Source organism: Falco naumanni, chromosome 3 (genome assembly GCF_017639655.2).
Source record: "Falco naumanni isolate bFalNau1 chromosome 3, bFalNau1.pat, whole genome shotgun sequence".
NCBI lineage: Eukaryota > Metazoa > Chordata > Aves > Falconiformes > Falconidae > Falco > Falco naumanni.
Window position 1 is genome coordinate 6,810,484 of NC_054056.1, and position 18,019 is coordinate 6,828,502.

Here is an 18,019-nt window from a genome sequence, read left to right on the forward strand (position 1 = left end):
CCTGTTAGCATTATTAAACCACTGATGGTAACTGAGGAGCAAAACGAAGGAACACAGAGCTCCCTTCCCTTCTGTCACTCACTTTAAGGCAGGGACAGGCAAACGTTTCACCTGCTCTCTTGGCTTTATCGCCACTAATAGGACTGGGTCCAGCTCGACCTCTGCACTGCCGGAGGCTGGGTCCAGCCCGCTGGTGCCAGTGAGTGTGGAGCAGTTACATCACATCACACGCTTTGGGGTAATTCGCTTGGTATTGATCCAGCTGCAGAAGTTTGGAAAACACTTTGTCACCAACCCCAGTGACTGATGCTTTCCCAGAGCGAGTCATTGTAACGGGTGACTTTTCCCAGCCCCCTGGCTCCGATGCTGTTATCTTTAATGCAGGAATCCTCAGGACGTTTTGCAGCAGAGGCAGCTGCCTACCCTGGTTTGCTGTGGAGTGGGAGGAAGGGGAGGCTGAAGCACTAGATTTTTAAGTGACTTTTCCAAGGTTACAAAAGGCATCTGTGGTTGAGAAAGGAAGCAAAGAAACAAACCAAACGCTTCCTCCCTGCTGCTGCCTGAGTGCCAAAGGGAGGAAAGCAAACCTGGTCCAAGTAGGAGATGGTCAGGGGTCAGGGAGCACCTTCAGCCCCGCTCCTGGAGAGCAAGATGAGCAAGCCCGTGCCGAGCAAAGGGGCTGGGGTGCCACTGCCCTGCCTGCCAGGCTGATGCTGGAGACCCAAGGTCGTGGGGAGAGGGTGCCTGGGGGGTTGCGTAGGATGTGCAGGGGAATTTGCCCTGGGATGCTTGGGGGCATCCCTCCCTGGGATGCCTGGGGGACCCTCCTTGGGATGCTGGGGGGTGCCCGTCCCATTCAGCCGGGGGTCCCACCCTGGGATGCCTAGAGGGCCCTCGTTGGGATGCTCAGGGTGCCTGCCCCATGAAGCCGGGGTCCCTCCCCGGGGGTGCTGGGAGGTCCCTCCAGGGTGCCCTCCCCCCAGGACCCCCCGCCACACTGCCGACATACCCAGCTTCATGAGGCAGGCCAGGAGGATCCAGAGGGAGATCTCGAAGGGGATGCGGACGTGGGTGTAGTCGATGCCCAGGACGGGGAAGGCTTTGCGGGGCTTGGCGTGCCCCTCGCCCGAGCCGTTGGCCGGCTGCTTGTTCAGCGGCAGGATCTCCTGGGCCGAGGGGGGCGGCGCGGGGGTGAAGCCCCCGATCTGGTCCTCCGGCAGCCGGGCCGGCTGGCCCTGCGGGGGCTCGGAGCCCAGCGCGGGGTTGGCCTGCAGCCCCAGCAGCAGCAGGGCCCAGGGCAGGGCGCGCAGGGCCGCGGCGCCCATGGCGGCGGGGCGGGGGGCGGCGGGGGGGCTCGGGCGGGCGGCGGGGCCCGCCGGCGGCGTGGGGCAGGAGCCGCCCCGCCGACAGCCGGAGCGCTACTGGGGCGGCCGCGGCGCCGGGGCTCATCCCACCGAGCGGCCGGGGCGGCCGCGGGGAGGAGGCAGGGGCGGAGGCAGCGCCTGCGGCGGCGGGAGGCGGGAGGCGGGCGGGGGGGCCGGGGAGGATGGGGCGGCCTGCGGGGCCCGGGGCCGCTGCGGGGAGGGGGATGCTGCTGGGGGGGGGGGCTGCAAAGCGGGGTGCAGAGGGGGGTAGCGGGGGTGTTGCTGGAGGGGGCGGGCTCTGCAAAGTGAGGTGCGGGGGGGGTGCTGGTGGAAGAGGGGGTGCCCTGCAAAGGTGGGTGCAGGGGGGAGCTGGGGGTGCTGGTGGAGGGGGGGTGCTCTGCAAAGCGGGGTGCAACGGGGAGCTGGGGGTGCTGGTGGAAGAGGGGGTGCCCTGCAAAGGGGGGTGCAGCGGGGAGCTGGGGGTGCTGGTGGAAGAGGGGGTGCCCTGCAAAGGTGGGTGCAGCGGGGAGCTGGGGGTGCTGGTGGAAGAGGGGGTGCCCTGCAAAGGTGGGTGCAGCGGGGAGCTGGGGGTGCTGGTGGAAGAGGGGGTGCCCTGCAAAGGTGGGTGCAGCGGGGAGCTGGGGGTGCTGGTGGAGGGGGGTGCTCTGCAAAGCAGGGTGCAGCAGGGAGCTGGGGGTGTTGGTGGAAGAGGGGGTGCTCTGCAAAGCTGGGTGCAGAGGGGAGCGCTGGGGGTGCTGGTGGAAGACGGGGTGCCCTGCAAAGCGGGGTGCAGCGGGGAGCTGGGGGTGCTGGTGGAAGAGGGGGTGCTTTGCAAAGGTGGGTGCAGAGGGGGGAGCTGGGGATGCTGGTAGAAGAGGGGGTGCTCTGCAAAGGTGGGTGCAGGGTGGAGCTGGGGGTGCTGGGGGGGGCCTGCAAAGCGGGGTGCAGAGGGGGGAGCAGGGGTGCTGGTGGAAGAGGGGGGGCCCTGCAAACAGGATGCAGAGGGGTCCTGGTGGAAGAGGGGGTGCAGGGCAAAGGGGTTGCATGGAGGAGGGGATGCAATGCAAGATGGGGTGTGATGCTGGGGGGTGCAGTGCAAAGGGGGGGAGCAGAGAAGTGGGAGTGTGCTACAGCAAGGTGAGATCCAACTATAAAGGGGATGCACAGAGGCAAGCAGTGGATGAGGGTGCAAGCCTTAGAGAGGTGCAAGGCAATATGGGGCGCAAGGAGACAAGGGGGTGCAAGGCAAAGAAGATATGCATGGAGGCACAGGGTGCTAATGTTGGATGCAAAGAGGCACGGGGGGGGGGGTGGTGAAATGCAAGGAGGGGTGCACATAGATGGAGGGGTATGAGTCAAAGAGGCCCTAATGCAAGGGCAAGGGAGTCCAAAAGAAAGGGAGGGAAACAGGATCTGCAGACTGGCCTGGCAGGTGCCCACTGCTGGAGGGGTGCAGTGGGGTGACACAGCAACACACCATGCCCAGCAGTGTGGGAGTGGCAGGGAGACCTCAGGTGCATGGCCCAGCCAGGCCTCACGGGGCCAGCAGAGCAGCCTGGGCTGTCGGGGAGAGCAGAGCAGCCACCTGCCTCCTCTGTGTTTGAAGGTTGGAGAGGGACAGCCATGGTCTGTTGAGCCTCAGCGGTGGGATTTGTGGAGCAATGACTTCTAGGGGGATGGGCCTGGTGGGCATTGGCTGCTATTCTGGACCAACATGGTGCTGTAACCTCATCTGTGCTTGTTGGTACCATCGTGCCCTTTGCACGGGTCAGCAGCGTAGTCTGAGTCACCAGGAAATCTGATAAGGCTCTAGTAAAACCACTGGAGTAGTGTGGGGGGGTTGCTCAGCACCGTGTGACTGGGCTCAGCCACCCTGATTTCTTGGCTCTGCTACCTACTTCCTGAGTGTCACGTGTGTGTGACTGGAGCGAGCAGAACCAGCGGGAGTTTTGAACTGATTTATTAGTTAAACTTCAGGGGGCAGAGGAGCCTTTTGGTGAAGATGCAGCCCCTAATCCTTGGAGTACTCCGTGGGGAAAGGCATGGGCCCTTGACATGTCACATGGTAGCTAGAACTCGAGCTTTGAAGGTTACACTTGCTGGTTTGCATCGGTTACATTTTTGTTTTAAGATGGTGTCAGCTCCCGAAGTGCTGGTGGTTGGACTCGCACAGAGCAGGCTGCAGGGAATGTGGCCCTTCACCTTCCTGGCAGACAGGAGGGGAGCGCAGCAGCTTTGCTGCAGCTCTTTGGTGGAAATCATCAACAAACGTGACCTGTCAATTAAAGTGAATCATCAACGTGAGCAGGAACCAGCTAGGTGTGTCAATTCCTCTCTTCCGCCTGGCTATGTTCTGGATAGTCAAATTAATCTGTTTTAGCAATTAAACAAGAAATCCTGAGCATTTCTCATTTTGAAAGGGCTTAGTCATATCTGGGTGAGAAGCCTGATCCTAGACGACAGCAGTTGGTACTCGATTCAGCTGAAGCAGGACTGTGCACTGGCAGCACGCAGACAACTAGACTTGTTCAGGAAAAAACACGGGGGGGGGGGGGGGGGGGGCGGGGAGCGGTGTTTTCTTTTGGGAACGGTTCCTAGAAGCTAACACTGATACAATATTCCCATTAAATAATTGAGTCAGATTTTTCTGCCTCCTCTTGCCTGGATCAGTCACAACCTTAGTGGGTTTGTCTGAACCGGGTATTATATCTTTGCCAATGGGGGACGCAGCATCAAATTAACTCTTGCTACTTTGGCTGGTACGTTCCCACCTTGCTTGGCTGAATGCTACTGGCTGGACAAGGGCCTGGCAACCTATTGAACTCTGCAAAGGAGTTTGGTTGGTGCAAGTTCTTGACAAAGTGGAAAGATATTCCTGCTTCCTCTGGATTGGGAGATGAAGACCTGGAGACATCCAGTTAAATCTGTGTTCCCAAATTAATCCATCAGCATTGCAGCTCTCTGACAGTGGCAAATATCCCAACCAGGGCCTTGGGGCTTGAGCTGCCTTGGGGCTTTTTGCAGTTATTTGTGTCTTCTGTGTTAGGAGAGCAGTCCAGTTACCTCCAGCTTTTCATGGCCCAGCTGAGACGCTCGCCGTGATTCTTGGAACTTGCATCGGGAGGGAGTGTAATTAGGATTAAGCTTCTTAACCTGCAAAGGGAGAGCAATACAACCACATGAACAGGCAGAGGGAGCTTTAAAAATGTCCCATCAAGCAAATTACGTAAGTTACAATACACCAGAGCTTACCCTGTTGTATCTTGGAGAGCAAAATCAGACTGTGTATATAGCTAAGTTCATAATTGTCTTCCTTGGCCCCTGGAAATACTTCACACCTCCTGCACCTTGAGCAGCTGTGCAGCTTGGCACCTTCTCTGACCTAGACACCTGCATTCCCCCTGCTCGTCCAGGCCATGCAAGTGTACAGAGCTTCATAACCCAGCACATGCTGCTGCAGTACCCAGCAAATGCCCAGAGTTATGTTCACATGTAAATCATACAGAATTTGGCCTTTGTATTAAGAGAGTCCTCTATGAAGCTTTGCTATTCTGTTGTAGCTTTGATCAGAGGGTCTAAATATTTTCCAGCAGATGTTAATCTTCAAAAGCTAAACATCATTTACATTGCACAGGGAGGTAAACTCAGGAAGATGCCAAAGGGAAGTGTTTTCTGAAGTTGTGCAAGGAATCTGCAGCAGATTTGCTCAAAAAACCCAGGAGTGCAGATCTTGCTGTATATATATGGCTGTAGCCCACACTGGCTAGAAGAACGTGTCTGTATGTTTATAGTCCATTTCTATATTAGACCCAGATCTTTCTTTCTCATCCTCTGTGCATTTATTAGATAAAGATGAACTGGGGGGCACCACTACCTCTCTTCCCATTTACACTTTGCCCCTGTTCCCCCATCCCCGCTTGTGATTCCTGAGCAAAGTGGGTGCAGGTCAGGCTTTCTCTCTCAAATGATTTTCTTTTTCTACGGTCTGCCCCAATAGACAGCACAGTGAAGTAGGAAGTAGAGCATGCACGACTCTAAATTTAATTTCTGCTGCCCTAGCCCAACCACTTCAACCTGCAGACAAATCCTACTCCAGCTCCAGTGCTTGCTGGCCAGATGTCTGCAGGACAAATGGTGTTGCTTCTCTCTCACAGAATAAGATCTGTCTATGAACCTGTGTACATGCGTGCTGTGACTATGTAGCACGGGGTGTAAAAAATAATTTTTGTGTCTATGTTGTGTTCTTTGTACACTGAATTTTCTATTTTTTCTGTGTATAGCACAGTTCAAGGACAGGCATTAAAAAATGCCTTCTGCATGACTTAAATGGTTTTCCCTCAAACACCGTAAGAAAGGCAAGTCCAACTCTCAGGAAATTTCATCCCTTGTTCCCCGCGCCTTTCTTTGGACTGAAAACCCCACAGCCCTGTTTCAAGAGGATACTCTCCAAGGTGATGTTTATCCTGCAGGAGGTCAGGTGCTGGGAGGAGGATGCCTTGTTTACATTCCTCATCGTGCCTCCAGTTCCCTTTTAGATTGCAGGCAGGAACCTTCAGCTCTTGTCCTTGTACCCCTGGTCCTGCTTGGCTTCAGTCACCATTACATCTGTCCGTCACCAGCTTGGAAAAAAATCAAGCTCCTGTGCCCCAATTTTCTCTCCATCAGCAAGTAAAACTTACATGTCAAGGGCATCCAAAGCCTGCCTGATTTTCTATGTAGAGCTTTAGAACCCCATGAGGATGGCATCTGAGAAAAGAAGATAAAACTCCATTGTAAGGATGATAGTGATGTATCCCAGTTATTATTTGTTTAATTAAGAGTCTGGACAGATGCAGAGGCAACAATTAACAATTATCTTCCGTAAAGAACTTTGGCAACAGCTGAATAAGTTAATAGGTTACGAGATGAAGACAAATCATTACAGCTAATGGGTGTTCTGTCATTTATGAGTCTGGAGGTGTACGGGAGAGTCCTCACGCTTCCATGTAATATCTGATTTAAGGGGCTTTTTGTTCCTTCTGTTAACACAGAATAGGCAAGTAGCAATTTTCTTTTGTTGTGCAGCTGGGATTATCTAGGAGCCATGGAATTAAATTTTAAATCAAAACTTAAGCCATTATACTTTATTAATAGACTTTGGAATGTTTAATTGTGGAAATAAATTATGGAGGGATGAATTAATAACTTTTGATTTATTTTACACACACCCTCTTTTCAGAAGGGTGTGTTAAGATAATCAGGACTAGTGGAAATGCCAGTCTTGCCTTTTCCCTAAGGTCTGGCGGCAGGGTCCCCAGAGCCAGTGGCCGGGTGTGCTGGACAGCTGGAAGAGCAAGGTGAAGGGAAGGTTTTTGCAGACACTGCCACCCCCTGGCTCTTTCCAGAGAGTTTCCTGGGTTTTTTTCCCTCAAAAAACTTTGTCCAGCCTGCGGGAGCTGTGCACTTCACTTCTACGAACTGCTGGTAGAAAGACCAAACGCCGGCGGGCAGGGATCAGCTCTTCCGCAGGGACTCGGTCACAACCCGCTGCTTGGAGATCACGCTGCGGAGGCACTGGCCTGGCGGCTTCCCCTGCGGCAGGGTGATCCGTGCGGGATGGCTCCTAGCCGCAGCAACGGAACGACCACAGGGTCATGGAAACGGGGCCCGCAAAGCCCAAGTCCCCGATCCAGGCCGTCCTTGAGGGCGGGTGCGGCGCAGCCCGGGCCCCCACTGGGGCGAGTGCGTGAGGCAGCTGGGGCCCAGGCCCCGCTGCGGCCTGCAAGCTTGAGTGGATCCGGGAGCAGCGAGGGCTGGCCTTAAGCAGCCCGCAGGTTTGGGGATGGGGGAAGGAGAATCGCGGCAAGGCCTGGCGGGAGGGACGGAGGAATGTGACCAGGCCCTGAGGCTCAGCGCGGCGGACGAAGGCCCCAAGGCTGGCGGCCATAAGTCCCTTCGCCGACAAGTCCCAGCAACCCGTTCGCGACGCCGCGGTCCTTCCCTCCCCTCCACGCCGATTGGCCGAGCCCTCACGTGGCGCTCTGCCTTCCCGTTGGCTCAGGGGGCTGTCCATCAGGGGCAGTGGCGGCCGGGAGGGCAGGCCGGGGAGCTATTCCCGAAAGCGACTTACGCCATTTGCGTGGAGTCGGGGTTGCTGCGGGTGCGAGGCGGGTGGTGGCGCAGTTGGCGTGGCGCATGCGCAGAGTTGCGCGGGGCGAGCGGCGGCGGGGGGTGCTGCTGAGCCCCGGACAGCTGGAGGGGGTAAACAGGGGAAGGGGCGGGGGGGTACGGCCGGGGCCTAGGCCGGGCCGCGCCTGAGGGCCCTCCCCGCGCCCCGGGGACGGCACCCAGTACCTGCGGGGCCCTTCTGGTGCCCTCCCCCATCCGCTCGGTCCCGCTCTCCCCCCGCATGGATGGAGCCTCGCAACTTCCAGTGCCCGCTGCGCCCGCGCCCGGGAGGCCTGACAGGTAACGGTCCGGCGGGCCCCGCCCGCCCCGCAGCCCCTCCTCCCCGGAGCTGTGCCCCCCGGAGCCCCTTCCCTGGCAGCTACGACCCCCGCCCCTTCCCTCCCTTACCTGACAGACCCCCCCGCCCTGCTCTCCCCCTCTCCCCTGTCAGCGCCCCCCAGCCCAGGCCCTGTCAGGTGCACCACCCCCCCATTACCTCCCCTCAGGCACCCCTCTACACGCAGCTCTTTGCCCATCCCTCTCAAGAAGCTCTCCTTTACCCAGCCCCTCATCCCCCATTTTCCCCATCCCTTCTGCCTGCCCTCCTCCTCTAACCCAGCCCTGCTTTACCCCCAGCCCCGCTTTACCCCCAGCCCCATTGATACCTGCACCCCCTGGCTGGTTCCTGCCCCACTGCCAGGTGCAGTCCCTGCTTTTTGACTTCTCTTTCCCCTTCCCAGAACTGGGAATGCCCTGTTGTCAGGGTCTTCTCCCTCTTCCGAAGGGCTGACCCTGCCCTGCTCACCTTTCCCTTGCTAAAGCCTTCGAGTGGAACTTGCCCTGCCCCGGTGGGTGCCCTGCAGCCCCTTTCCGTGGAGAGCAGATCCGCCTTTCCTCCTCTGCCCGGTGTCCAGACTCCTTCCTGGAGCTACTGGGCCATGTGGGTCTGGGCATCGGGGTGTTACTTGTGCTGTGCTGAGGTGTTGGCTGGCATCTTCCCATTCTTCCTGTGGATGGCCGTGTCATCTGGAGGATGAAGGCTAGAGGTGGGATGCCAGCTTAGAGGGCTGCTGCCTGAGCTATAACCACTGCGTGGGCCAGCGGCTCCGGGCATTTCAAAGTTTCCCTGACATTACCCTTCTCTTGTGCGGGGTCTGTCGGGTCTCAGATCCTACCTCTTCTCCTGTCCACCTCTGTTGTGAGCAGCTCCTTCCTCTGTTGTTGGCTGGCTCCGTGTTCTGAGCCATCTGTCCTGGGGAGCAACTGCTGCTCCTGGCAACTCCTTCAGCTGTAGCAAAACCTTCTTTTTACTAGGTGTTTGCTGCTAACCAGGTCATTTCCTCTCATTTCTCTAGGTTTGTTTAAAAAAGATCTACGTATATATTTTAATTTGATCTGTGACCTCTTGGAAAGTCAAGGTAAAGAGGCTAGGGAAAAAAAGTTGTGAGGCTAAAGAAGCCTGCTGAGTTGGGTCTGAGGTGGTATTTGGATGGGTGAAGTAATTTATAGATGCTTAAGGGAAGAGTCATAGGAATCTTCCTTTGGGATGAGTTGCGTATCTGCAAGGCTTGTAGCATGCAGAGTGCTGCTTTTTCAATGACCTTGAATTTGGAGGCTGAGAAACTTGGGTGCATCTAGACAGTTAGGAATTGGATTGCTTATTTAGGATTTCTGATTTCAGAATGAGTCCTGCTGCTTTGTGGAGTTTCTTAGTGTTGATGGAGCTTTTTTGAAGGGCAGTGGTCCCCAGGTTTGAACTTTGAAGCCTGTGTCTGCAGAGCAGTTCTCTGTGTCAGTGTGTGTTACTGTGCGTATGAGGTGGGGTGTGTGTGTGCAGGTGGTTCTGTGAGGGGAAAATACATTCAAGCAAAGGAGCAACCCCCCAAATCCTAGCTGCATTGGGACTGTTCAATATAAAAATGACTAAACTGTTTGCATTATCAGTGTCAAGGCTTTGTTTCCAGACTTACAGCAAGTGTTTTGGAAAAATTAGAAGAGCCAGCTGGGGAAAGCCAGAGAATCTTCCTCCCCGTACCCCAAAGCACCCTTGGAAAGTGTACTTCTGCAGGAGTTTAAGGGGCTCTTAAGTTACTGTGCGCATAAATACAGCCTAGCAAGTTTTGAGCCCACAGCCTACAGAAATGTGGGGCTTGTTAATTTTTGACTGTAGATTTAAAGGCCAAGTGTTGCGAAAGTTTTTTTTGCCTCTGGAGCTTTGCACTGCAGGAGCAGAAGAGTCCACAAATGAACTGCAGGTGGGATGGTCCTCTTTATGCTTCAGGGTGTATATAGTTTGAGAAGAGGCTGTAACTGTGGATGAGGTGACAGCTGTAACTAGATCCCAGGTTTTCAGTCCTGTCTGGGGTATTTCAGGCAGATTTGTAACAGTGAGGGATGTGAGGTGGTTGTCCTTGCTTGGAATTTAGTGCACAGATGCTCTGGAGGGGTGATGGAGAAACGTGCTTCGGTGTCATCTAATAAATGATGAAAAAAAGATCATGATGATCTCTTATGTGTAGCAAAGTGAAGCTGCTTGTGGGGTCATCTCTGGTAGCAATAGTGCAGATTTACCCTGAACTGTTCCTCGTCACTGGGACTTAATCCTGTCGTTTCATGAGTTGCTTGTGCAGGTTTAGTTGAAAGCCAGAGAACTGCATGAATAGTTTTGGAAACAATATATCTAAAAGTGAACAGAATTTGCACAGCGGTTTTGCTGAAATAAAAAGCAGAGGTTTTGCTGGAAGAGGAACATCCTATACCAATTTACATGCCTTTAGTGGTAACAAATGGACAGACTCTTTGAAGGGGCTTCATGATTGGAAGCTTATATGTGTCTGAGAAATGGGAGGCACAGTTTATTCTTGTCTGATTATATCTTTTTCCAGAAGACCTACAAATCTTAGAGGATTTTATGCTTTATACCAGGGTCAATTTCTAACATAGTTAGAGACTGTTGATCTACATGTACAGTGGGGTGGTCAATGTAATCTTTAGCATTAAAAGCACTTAATGCTTGTTTCGTAGTAGGAGCTCTTACACGTATTAACTCGAGAACTAGGTAACTATTATATTTGTGGTGAATGTGAGTCTGGGATTGTGACCAGTTGTGGTTAATGGACAAGGTCTGACCTGGAATGAGAATTTGGGACTTCATAATTCTTCGTGATTCCACGGTAATTTCAGATTTCCAAAGCCTTTGTGGAGTACCTGTTGAGCAACAAAAAAATAGCATCATGAAAGCAAGAAAGGCTCTTGGAGTCTTGGCCAAGCATATACAAGTATTCCTGGAGACCTTTAAGCATTTTACAACACTCAGTAGCCAAACCAAGCCCTGTCTAGGCAAGAGAGACATCTTAGGCTTGTGCATTCCTGTTTGACTGTTTTTTTTCAAGCCTGTCCCTTTTTTTTTTTTTTTTTTTTTTTTTTTTAATGATCGAATGTTAAAAGCATGCACCAGCATCTCAGGTATACTAGACACCGAACAATTTGCTAGCATAGCCTTGGATGCTGATAGTAGCATGTTTAACATCAGTTTTGCATCAGGTGTTTTGTTTGAACTCTGACTTACTCTGCTTTGTCAACTAAAGGGCTGATTTCATGGATGATTTTCTTCGCCCGTATCTTTTAAGAAATAAAGTTAAGATGTGTTGATCTCTTGTTGAATGACAGTCTGTTGAGAACACCTCTGTGTTACCACAGCTGACATTGACCTGTCCAGAGAGTTGGGAAGTGCCACAACCCACCTGTAATCATAAAACCACTTGCAGATAGAGCAAGCTCCTAAGCTCCTCTGTATTGCTGTCTCCTCCAGCCAGTGTGTGTGTCTCAGAGTTCTGAAAGGTATAAAATGCTGTGGCAGTGGGGACTTTGTTGAAGAGCAAGGGAATTTGAGTCTTTCTTAAGGATGGTAGGTTTTGGGGGGTTTGGATGTCTGTTCCCTTTGAGCATCCTATTCATACACTCAAAGAGTCGATTTATAGTGTGTTAGTGGTTTTGCAGTAACTTACTTAGCGGTAAACTGGCCTCTTGTTATGGGTTATTTGTGTCTGTAGTGTGGGAGATCTGTATTTTTTCATGAATTTCTGCATTTCTCCATGCGTGTCCTTCAGGTCATTTGGTGCCATTTCTTGCTAGATAGGAGTTGAATAAAATGGAGCTGTTTAGAAATTAGCCATGGCTAGAGGTAGGGAGTCTGACAGAAATACTTGCAGGGCTCTTAAGAGAGCAGTGGGGTGGTGACTGCCTGCTTGGCTCTGGCATGGTATTAGGGCTTTTTGGCGTCCTAAGATGAAAAGAAAACTAAACTGGTTTTAAAGAGGAAGACAAGCAGTCCCTGCCTGGTAGGGAGGAAGAGGAGTCAGCCAGGTGCTGCTTGGAGAGGGGGGACTGCAGATAGAGTCTGGGCACATTGTGGGGAAGCACTAGGAAGAGTGGAAAGCTGTGGACAAGATGCTGGAATGTTGTCCCTCGTGTCTCTTGACCATGTACCTTGGGTTAATGGATCATTCACTTCTCCGGAGAGGTTGTTTAACTGTCATCAGTCACTGGTTACGGGTTCCTGCGGAGAAGTGCTGTGTGAGGTTGGGTGGCTGGTGTGTTTAATAGGAGGAGGAGGGGAGCCTTGGGATACAAATTAGAGGTAAGAAGATCTTGGGGTTTGTACAATGAGTACCAGAGTCCCTAGCCTGATGGGGTGAGCAGCTGAGGCACTGCAGAACAATGGAGGGTCTCTGCCCTGTTGCAGCTGTGGATGGAGAAAATATTTGTGTACTGAGGGTTTGAGGAGGCCAGTCTGTGAGGATCCAGCCTAGGAGAAGGGCAGGTGGAGGCTTGTTAGCTGGTAAGAGCGTCTGGAGAGACTGCAGGAGAGAGATCACAGATACATTCATCCCAGCATGTTTAGTCTATCCAAACTGGAAGCTGCTGTTTGAGTTAGCAGTCCTCTTGCTTACAGAACTTAGCAAAAAAAGCATGCTTGGCAACCACATCCCTGTGGATGTCTCCAGCAATGTAGTTTATTTAGCCTAGCTGGCATGTTTATGTCGATCTGGCCTTGCACACAAGTAGCCATGGATCTGTCCTGGTTTCCCCTGTTTACCTGTGAGCTCCAGAGCCAGCAGGAACCACCTGCCCTTGTGCTGAGGCACTTTGCTGCAGGTGCCTGCTTCCTCTCCTTCCCGTGCTTGTGAGCTGTTCCTAAGGGCAGTTATTGTTGTCTCCAGATAGACTCTGCTTCCATAAACAGGCAAAACAATTACCCACGCTAAGCTCATGTGGAAAGCCAGAGGAAGGTATCAAAATCTGATAGCTTAATCATCCTACTACAAGAATTAGTGTGAAATACTGATGATAAATGCAGTCACAGTGCTGCCTCTTGCTGTTAAGCCTGGGAGTGAAGCAACTATTTATTACTTAACGTGAGTGTGTGTGAGGTTAAAGATGCTTAAAACATGAGGTGTCTTCCCGTCTTTCCTGGTGCTACTTCTGCAGTAAAAGGAATGTGAATTAAATATGTATGTGATGAACAGATACACGCACACTGCTCAGTTTCAGGCTGGCCAGTGGATTCTAGGGGAGCCCCAATTTATGCACTAGAACAGATGAAGGGGTGCAAAAAGATCTCGGCTGACTGCTCCAACATCTGGGGGGTTGAGTTGAGCTGTTTCTGCCACAGTGAACTCGAGATGTGTGACAGAGGCCACTGGCTTACTGGACACATCTGCTGCAGAGACTAGACTTGGATGGTGGTGAGTCTGGCCTGCTACATGTACGTCTGGGGTTTGAATGGGTCCCAGTGAAAGGACAGCCTCGTTAGCCCTCGCTGGGTATGGACTGGGAGCAGGCTTGCTTTGTGGAGTCCTCCCGCTGTCCTGGCTTGCCTTGTGTTCAAGGATGGCGTTCTCACTGTGGGAATTTTATCAATTTTATTCTCATCGTACATACAGAAGAGGACTGGGGTGCAACCGTGAGGGCTGCTTGTCTTCTGCTGTCTGCAGTAGGGCTGTTCGTCTTCAGAGACCTGCAGACAGCTCTGCCTTTTCTCTGGCTGTTGTATTGGAGAGATCCCATGGCTACCCTAAAAATCCTACTTAGGAGCTCACTGCAAGAAAATCCGATTTTCAGTTTGTTTGTATGGCTTTTCTTGCTATCTGTAGGTCTAGTGATGTTTCAGTGTTCACTGTGGAGCTGCACAGAGGAGCCAGCAGTGTTAGGAAAGCAATCTAAGCTTCCACTTTGGACAAACTCTGCTTTCGGTGAGGAAACGTGAATTCTTGGACCTTCCTACCCACGGGGAAATGCCTGTGTGTGCACACTAACAATTTTTTGAAAGCAAATTGAAGTTGAAGCCCAGGACTTTAGGGATCGTGGGGTGCAGAAGCCTTGGTTTTGCTGTGCAGTGGAAGCTGCGGTATGGCTGCACAGCCCTCAAGTCGCTAATGATGGAAGCCCTCGCTTTGCAGCAACCTGACAGATGAACCGGTAGAGAATCAGGCAGCGTTTATCAAAACTTCTGCCTGACCTCAGCGGAGTTATTTGTTGCCGTGTTTCTGTGAAATGTTCTTGTTTCAATGAATCGGCATTTCCTCATTCAAAAGAGGACACATTTGGAGATTTTGGCTTGTTCTGCTTATGAATGCTTTTAAAGAGAATTTGAAACTATTGGGTTCATAGGACAAAACGGATATTTAAATTTATTTTTTAAAGAGAATTGTAGAAATAATGAAATGGCACAGTGCAGGGCCTGCAGTATGTAAATGAGGCGAATTACATCATTTCTCAGAGGCTAACCAGTCCTTTGCTAGGCAGCCTGTCCAGAGCAGGGTTGTGACAGTCACAGCGATTTGAATGTTTCCTGGCAGGTGTAGCTAATTCTATGGGGTTTAAATTGTTTAGGTTAGTGCATTAAATATGGAACTCCATCAAGAGTGTGAAAAACTCTTAATTTTGCCTGGAAATACAACTTTATATGGTCACCCCTTTTCTATTACTAAAGTAATGGGGTGTTCAGATGACAGTGTCACCTGGTGGTTGGCTGTTGTGATTTCTAAGGAACACTAATGCCCTTTTGTTTTGGGTTGGGGTTTTTTTGGCTGATAATCAAATGTAGCAAATGAGAGAGAAGAGGTGGCCAAAAATATTGATGCCTTGTTTATTCACAATATAAGAAGTCTTGTTGGTTGTAGAGCTTGGGAAATGTGAAATTGGGCATGAGTAAACATGTAATGGTGGGAGGCAAGCTGTGAAACAGGATGCTTACCCGGGACTTGCAGGGTCTTTGCTAGCATAGAAACATGGCTTTTCTAGGCTGATGCAGTGCTGGAGTTCTCGTTGCAAATTTCCCCACAAACTAGGGATGGCTTCTTAAGTCAGACATTGTTCAGTCTTACATTGTTCCTTCCCATCCTTGAGTTTCTTCACGGACCCTTCATACAAAACTTTTCAGTTCTTAGCCACCGCTATTTTTTTGAAAATAAAGTACTTGACGTTGTGTATGAATGGCCTAACACGTTTGTATGCCTGCCTTTGTACCCTCCCTGTTCTATCCTGCAGGTAATTAAATGCTCTTAGTGTGGATCTTTGCTCTGTTGGCATGCTTGGATGCACAGCAGCTCTTCCGATAGCTTCTTTCCGTCTGCCCCATTGCAAGAAGATGGCAAAAGCAAACATTACCAGAGACATCATCCACAGACAGATCAAGGTATGTGTTAGCCAAGTGCTCGCTTGTGTTGGGTGGAGAGCAGATGGAGAATCGGTGTTCATACTGGATTGGGAGGTGCTTGTGGTGTTGCCTTTACTTCTGAAAAGATCTCTGCTACTTATATATTGATAAGCTGTATAAGAAGCTTAAGAGAACAAACACATAGGACCTGTTACTATCCTTAATGAAGGGCTGGGATGAAGTATGACATAACAGAAATACAGTTCTTCTCCCTAGCAGGAGCACACCATGCTAGTTTGACATGAGCAGGTCTGTTCCTTTTAAGTACAATGTTGGAGAGAGAAATATGGCTGCTTGTGTTTGGGCACCATAAAGGACCCTTAGCTATCTTCCCTCATGAGTTTTCTGTCTGCTTCTTTATGTGTTCTCTTCGTGTGATCTTGCCATCAAAGGTATTTTCTGACTGTAGTAAAGCTAATGATCTCTGTCTCAGTCTTTTTCTGTCTCTTTCTTTAAAGAGTGGTGTGTTGCTTCCTTTGTGTAGGGGAAAAACTTCTGCAGTGGTTGGATCAGTCATCTGATGGCTGCATTTGTGAAATATCTCTTAACGTGAAAGGACTAGCTGCAGCAGACACAATAGGCAATTATTACTTGGGCTCTGAGGCCTTAAATCATTTGCAGCTTTGCTGGTAGTCAGCATTCACAAAAGTGGCCAGAATGAGGAACTAGGAGCTTGAATGCTCACTTCACTTTACAGTTTGGTACCAAACTTTGTCTTATAAGGTTGTAGTTTAATCCGTGTGCAAGGATTTATTTTGCTGCTCTAACAAGGAAGGGATGGTTCTGTGGTTAGAGCATTAGCTTGGGACTTTTTCACGCTGTCTGCTCTGTTAAGACTTTCATGTGTGACCTTGGGAAGATTGCAAAGTCTGTCAGTTCCTTGTAGGAAAAGCAATATCCTACTGCACAGACCTCACAAAGCCACTGAGGTTGCAATAGCAAGGCAATTATAACCACAGCACCTTGCACTGGGCCTAGCAGCGTTTTGGGAATGCTATCCGTAAAAATGTGTCAAGGGGTTTGAAGCTTGTAATAGAAGTTACTACAAAAAGCCTGTTTTGTTTTTCCTCCAGTCCCCTTATATTTGTCTCCATTTGATTTTCAAATAGCTGCTGTTGTGTGGAGTTCATTTGTTAACATTGGTCTGCAGAGCTGTAATGTAGAATGCTAGTTCTTTGTCTGCTCTGTGGCTACAAACATGTTCCTAGTGCCATCAGTGTAATTTTTGACATTTGTGTTCTCATCTATAAAAGGTGATAACGAAGGCTTAAGTTGTCTTCACGTGACTGTAGCGTGGCATGGGACAGAACCAAGGCTGGATCAGGTCCTAGGAAGGAACCTCCTTGGACATTAGATGTTCCATCCAAAATATGACTTGCATTCCCTTTTCTTCATGCCTGCCTCTGCAGTTGGCCTTCTTTCATTGAAGCCATCTGCTAATGCATCTGTGAACCCTGTGAGATCACAGGGGAAACAACTGTCCTGCTTTTCTTCACCTTCATTTGTACTGACGCAGTTCTGTGGCAGCTGTTCCCTTCCCTGTAGAACAGGCTGTGCTGTGGTACTGCAGCTACGCGCTCCTACACCATTTCTGATGAAAGAAGCCATCTCTAAAGGGTGTTGTTCAGTTACATTCCCCAATACTTTGCCTCGTGCTGGTGGTGCTTCAGCACAGATTCTGCGTAATGGCAGACTTCTGAGCAGTTGTGGTCTAGTACTGCAGTCGTCAGGAGCGAGTTGCTTCTGAAATCCATGCCAAAGGGTAATGACAGGCATTCCCAGGCTCTTCTGCATCTTCTGTTTCTGGCCCAAAGCAGGCAACTTATTCTGTCTCAGTGTGGGCCTCTCAAACCTTGTCTTGGCTACCCTGCTGAAGCCTGGCAATTGGATAAAAGTCATTTAAAACCAGTTCAGGGGTAAGGATTACAAACTGCCTACCTGGGGATGATGTAAATGATGTCTCCCTGCTACAGGACAGGTACCTGATGCTACGGACACCCTAATAGCGGGCAAGGTCCCTGCTTGGTTTTTCAGGTTCTTGAGTCTTAAAGGGGAAAAGGAGTGTCTTGTTTGCTGTAGTCAGTGTGGTGCTTGTCTGCTTTGTGCAGGAGAGGGGTGCGCTGGGCTTCGAACGACACTATCATGTCACTGATCCATTCATTCGTCGCCTGGGCCTAGAAGCAGAATTGCAGGTAAGTGGACAGTGTTTAAAGAGCAAACTGAGCTGCTGCTTGGACAACTTTCTGCAGAAACAGCAGCATGCAAGAGTGTATGGAATTCTCTCGTATGGGATAGACACTGATTGCTTAGTCCCCTGAACTGCATTAGAGCCAGGAATAGCTCAGTGAGATCTTGTGTGAGCTTTCTGCATTACCTAATGCACCTACAAGCGAGCCTTTAATGGGTTGTACCAGCTAATCCCAGCAGTGGTGCCTGAAGACAGTAATTGTGAACGATTCAAGATACTCGGCTCCAATGCTGAAGAGTGCAGTGTGTGGCCTAAAGAGTAGGTTGTTGTATTTGCAGTCTGACACAGCTTAGGAAGATCTTAAGATTGTCTTGGTTTGGAGGAGGAAAGGATTCTTTTGTCCCCCTTTTCACTTGCATCTTCCGTATCAAATGCTACTCGGTGCTCCCCTAGTCTTTCCTGGTACAGTTAAGTTGGATCAAGATGGATGATATAGTCACCCAGCAGCAAGGTGCTTCTAAAAGAGTTATTGAAAGTGCATTTTCCCTGCGTTCCCAGAGAACCTGTACATGTAATTTGTCAGCCTAGCCAAGGGCTTTT

At 50.8% G+C, this 18,019-nt stretch overlaps 2 protein-coding genes across 3 annotated transcripts in view; one reads left to right on the plus strand and one right to left on the minus strand.

The window, feature by feature from the left end:
- Window positions 1–1,447, minus strand: part of SLC9A1 (solute carrier family 9 member A1) — a 31,544-nt gene extending 30,097 nt beyond the window's left edge. Inside the window, exon 1 of the mRNA XM_040588151.1 lies at window positions 1,010–1,447. Coding sequence (XP_040444085.1) covers window positions 1,010–1,325 — 316 coding nt within the window. The 5' untranslated portion in view covers window positions 1,326–1,447. The remainder of the gene's footprint in view (window positions 1–1,009) is intronic.
- Window positions 1,448–7,592: 6,145 nt separating this feature from the next.
- Window positions 7,593–18,019, plus strand: part of WDTC1 (WD and tetratricopeptide repeats 1) — a 31,792-nt gene continuing 21,365 nt past the window's right edge. The window contains exons 1-4 of one of the 2 annotated variants that reach the window (XM_040585486.1): window positions 7,593–7,811; window positions 8,867–8,929; window positions 15,063–15,210; window positions 17,340–17,423. In XM_040585486.1, coding sequence (XP_040441420.1) covers window positions 15,103–15,210; window positions 17,340–17,423 — 192 coding nt within the window. In that variant the 5' untranslated portion in view covers window positions 7,593–7,811; window positions 8,867–8,929; window positions 15,063–15,102. The remainder of the gene's footprint in view (window positions 7,812–8,866; window positions 8,930–15,062; window positions 15,211–17,339; window positions 17,424–18,019) is intronic. The other variant, XM_040585485.1, reaches the window with a different exon arrangement.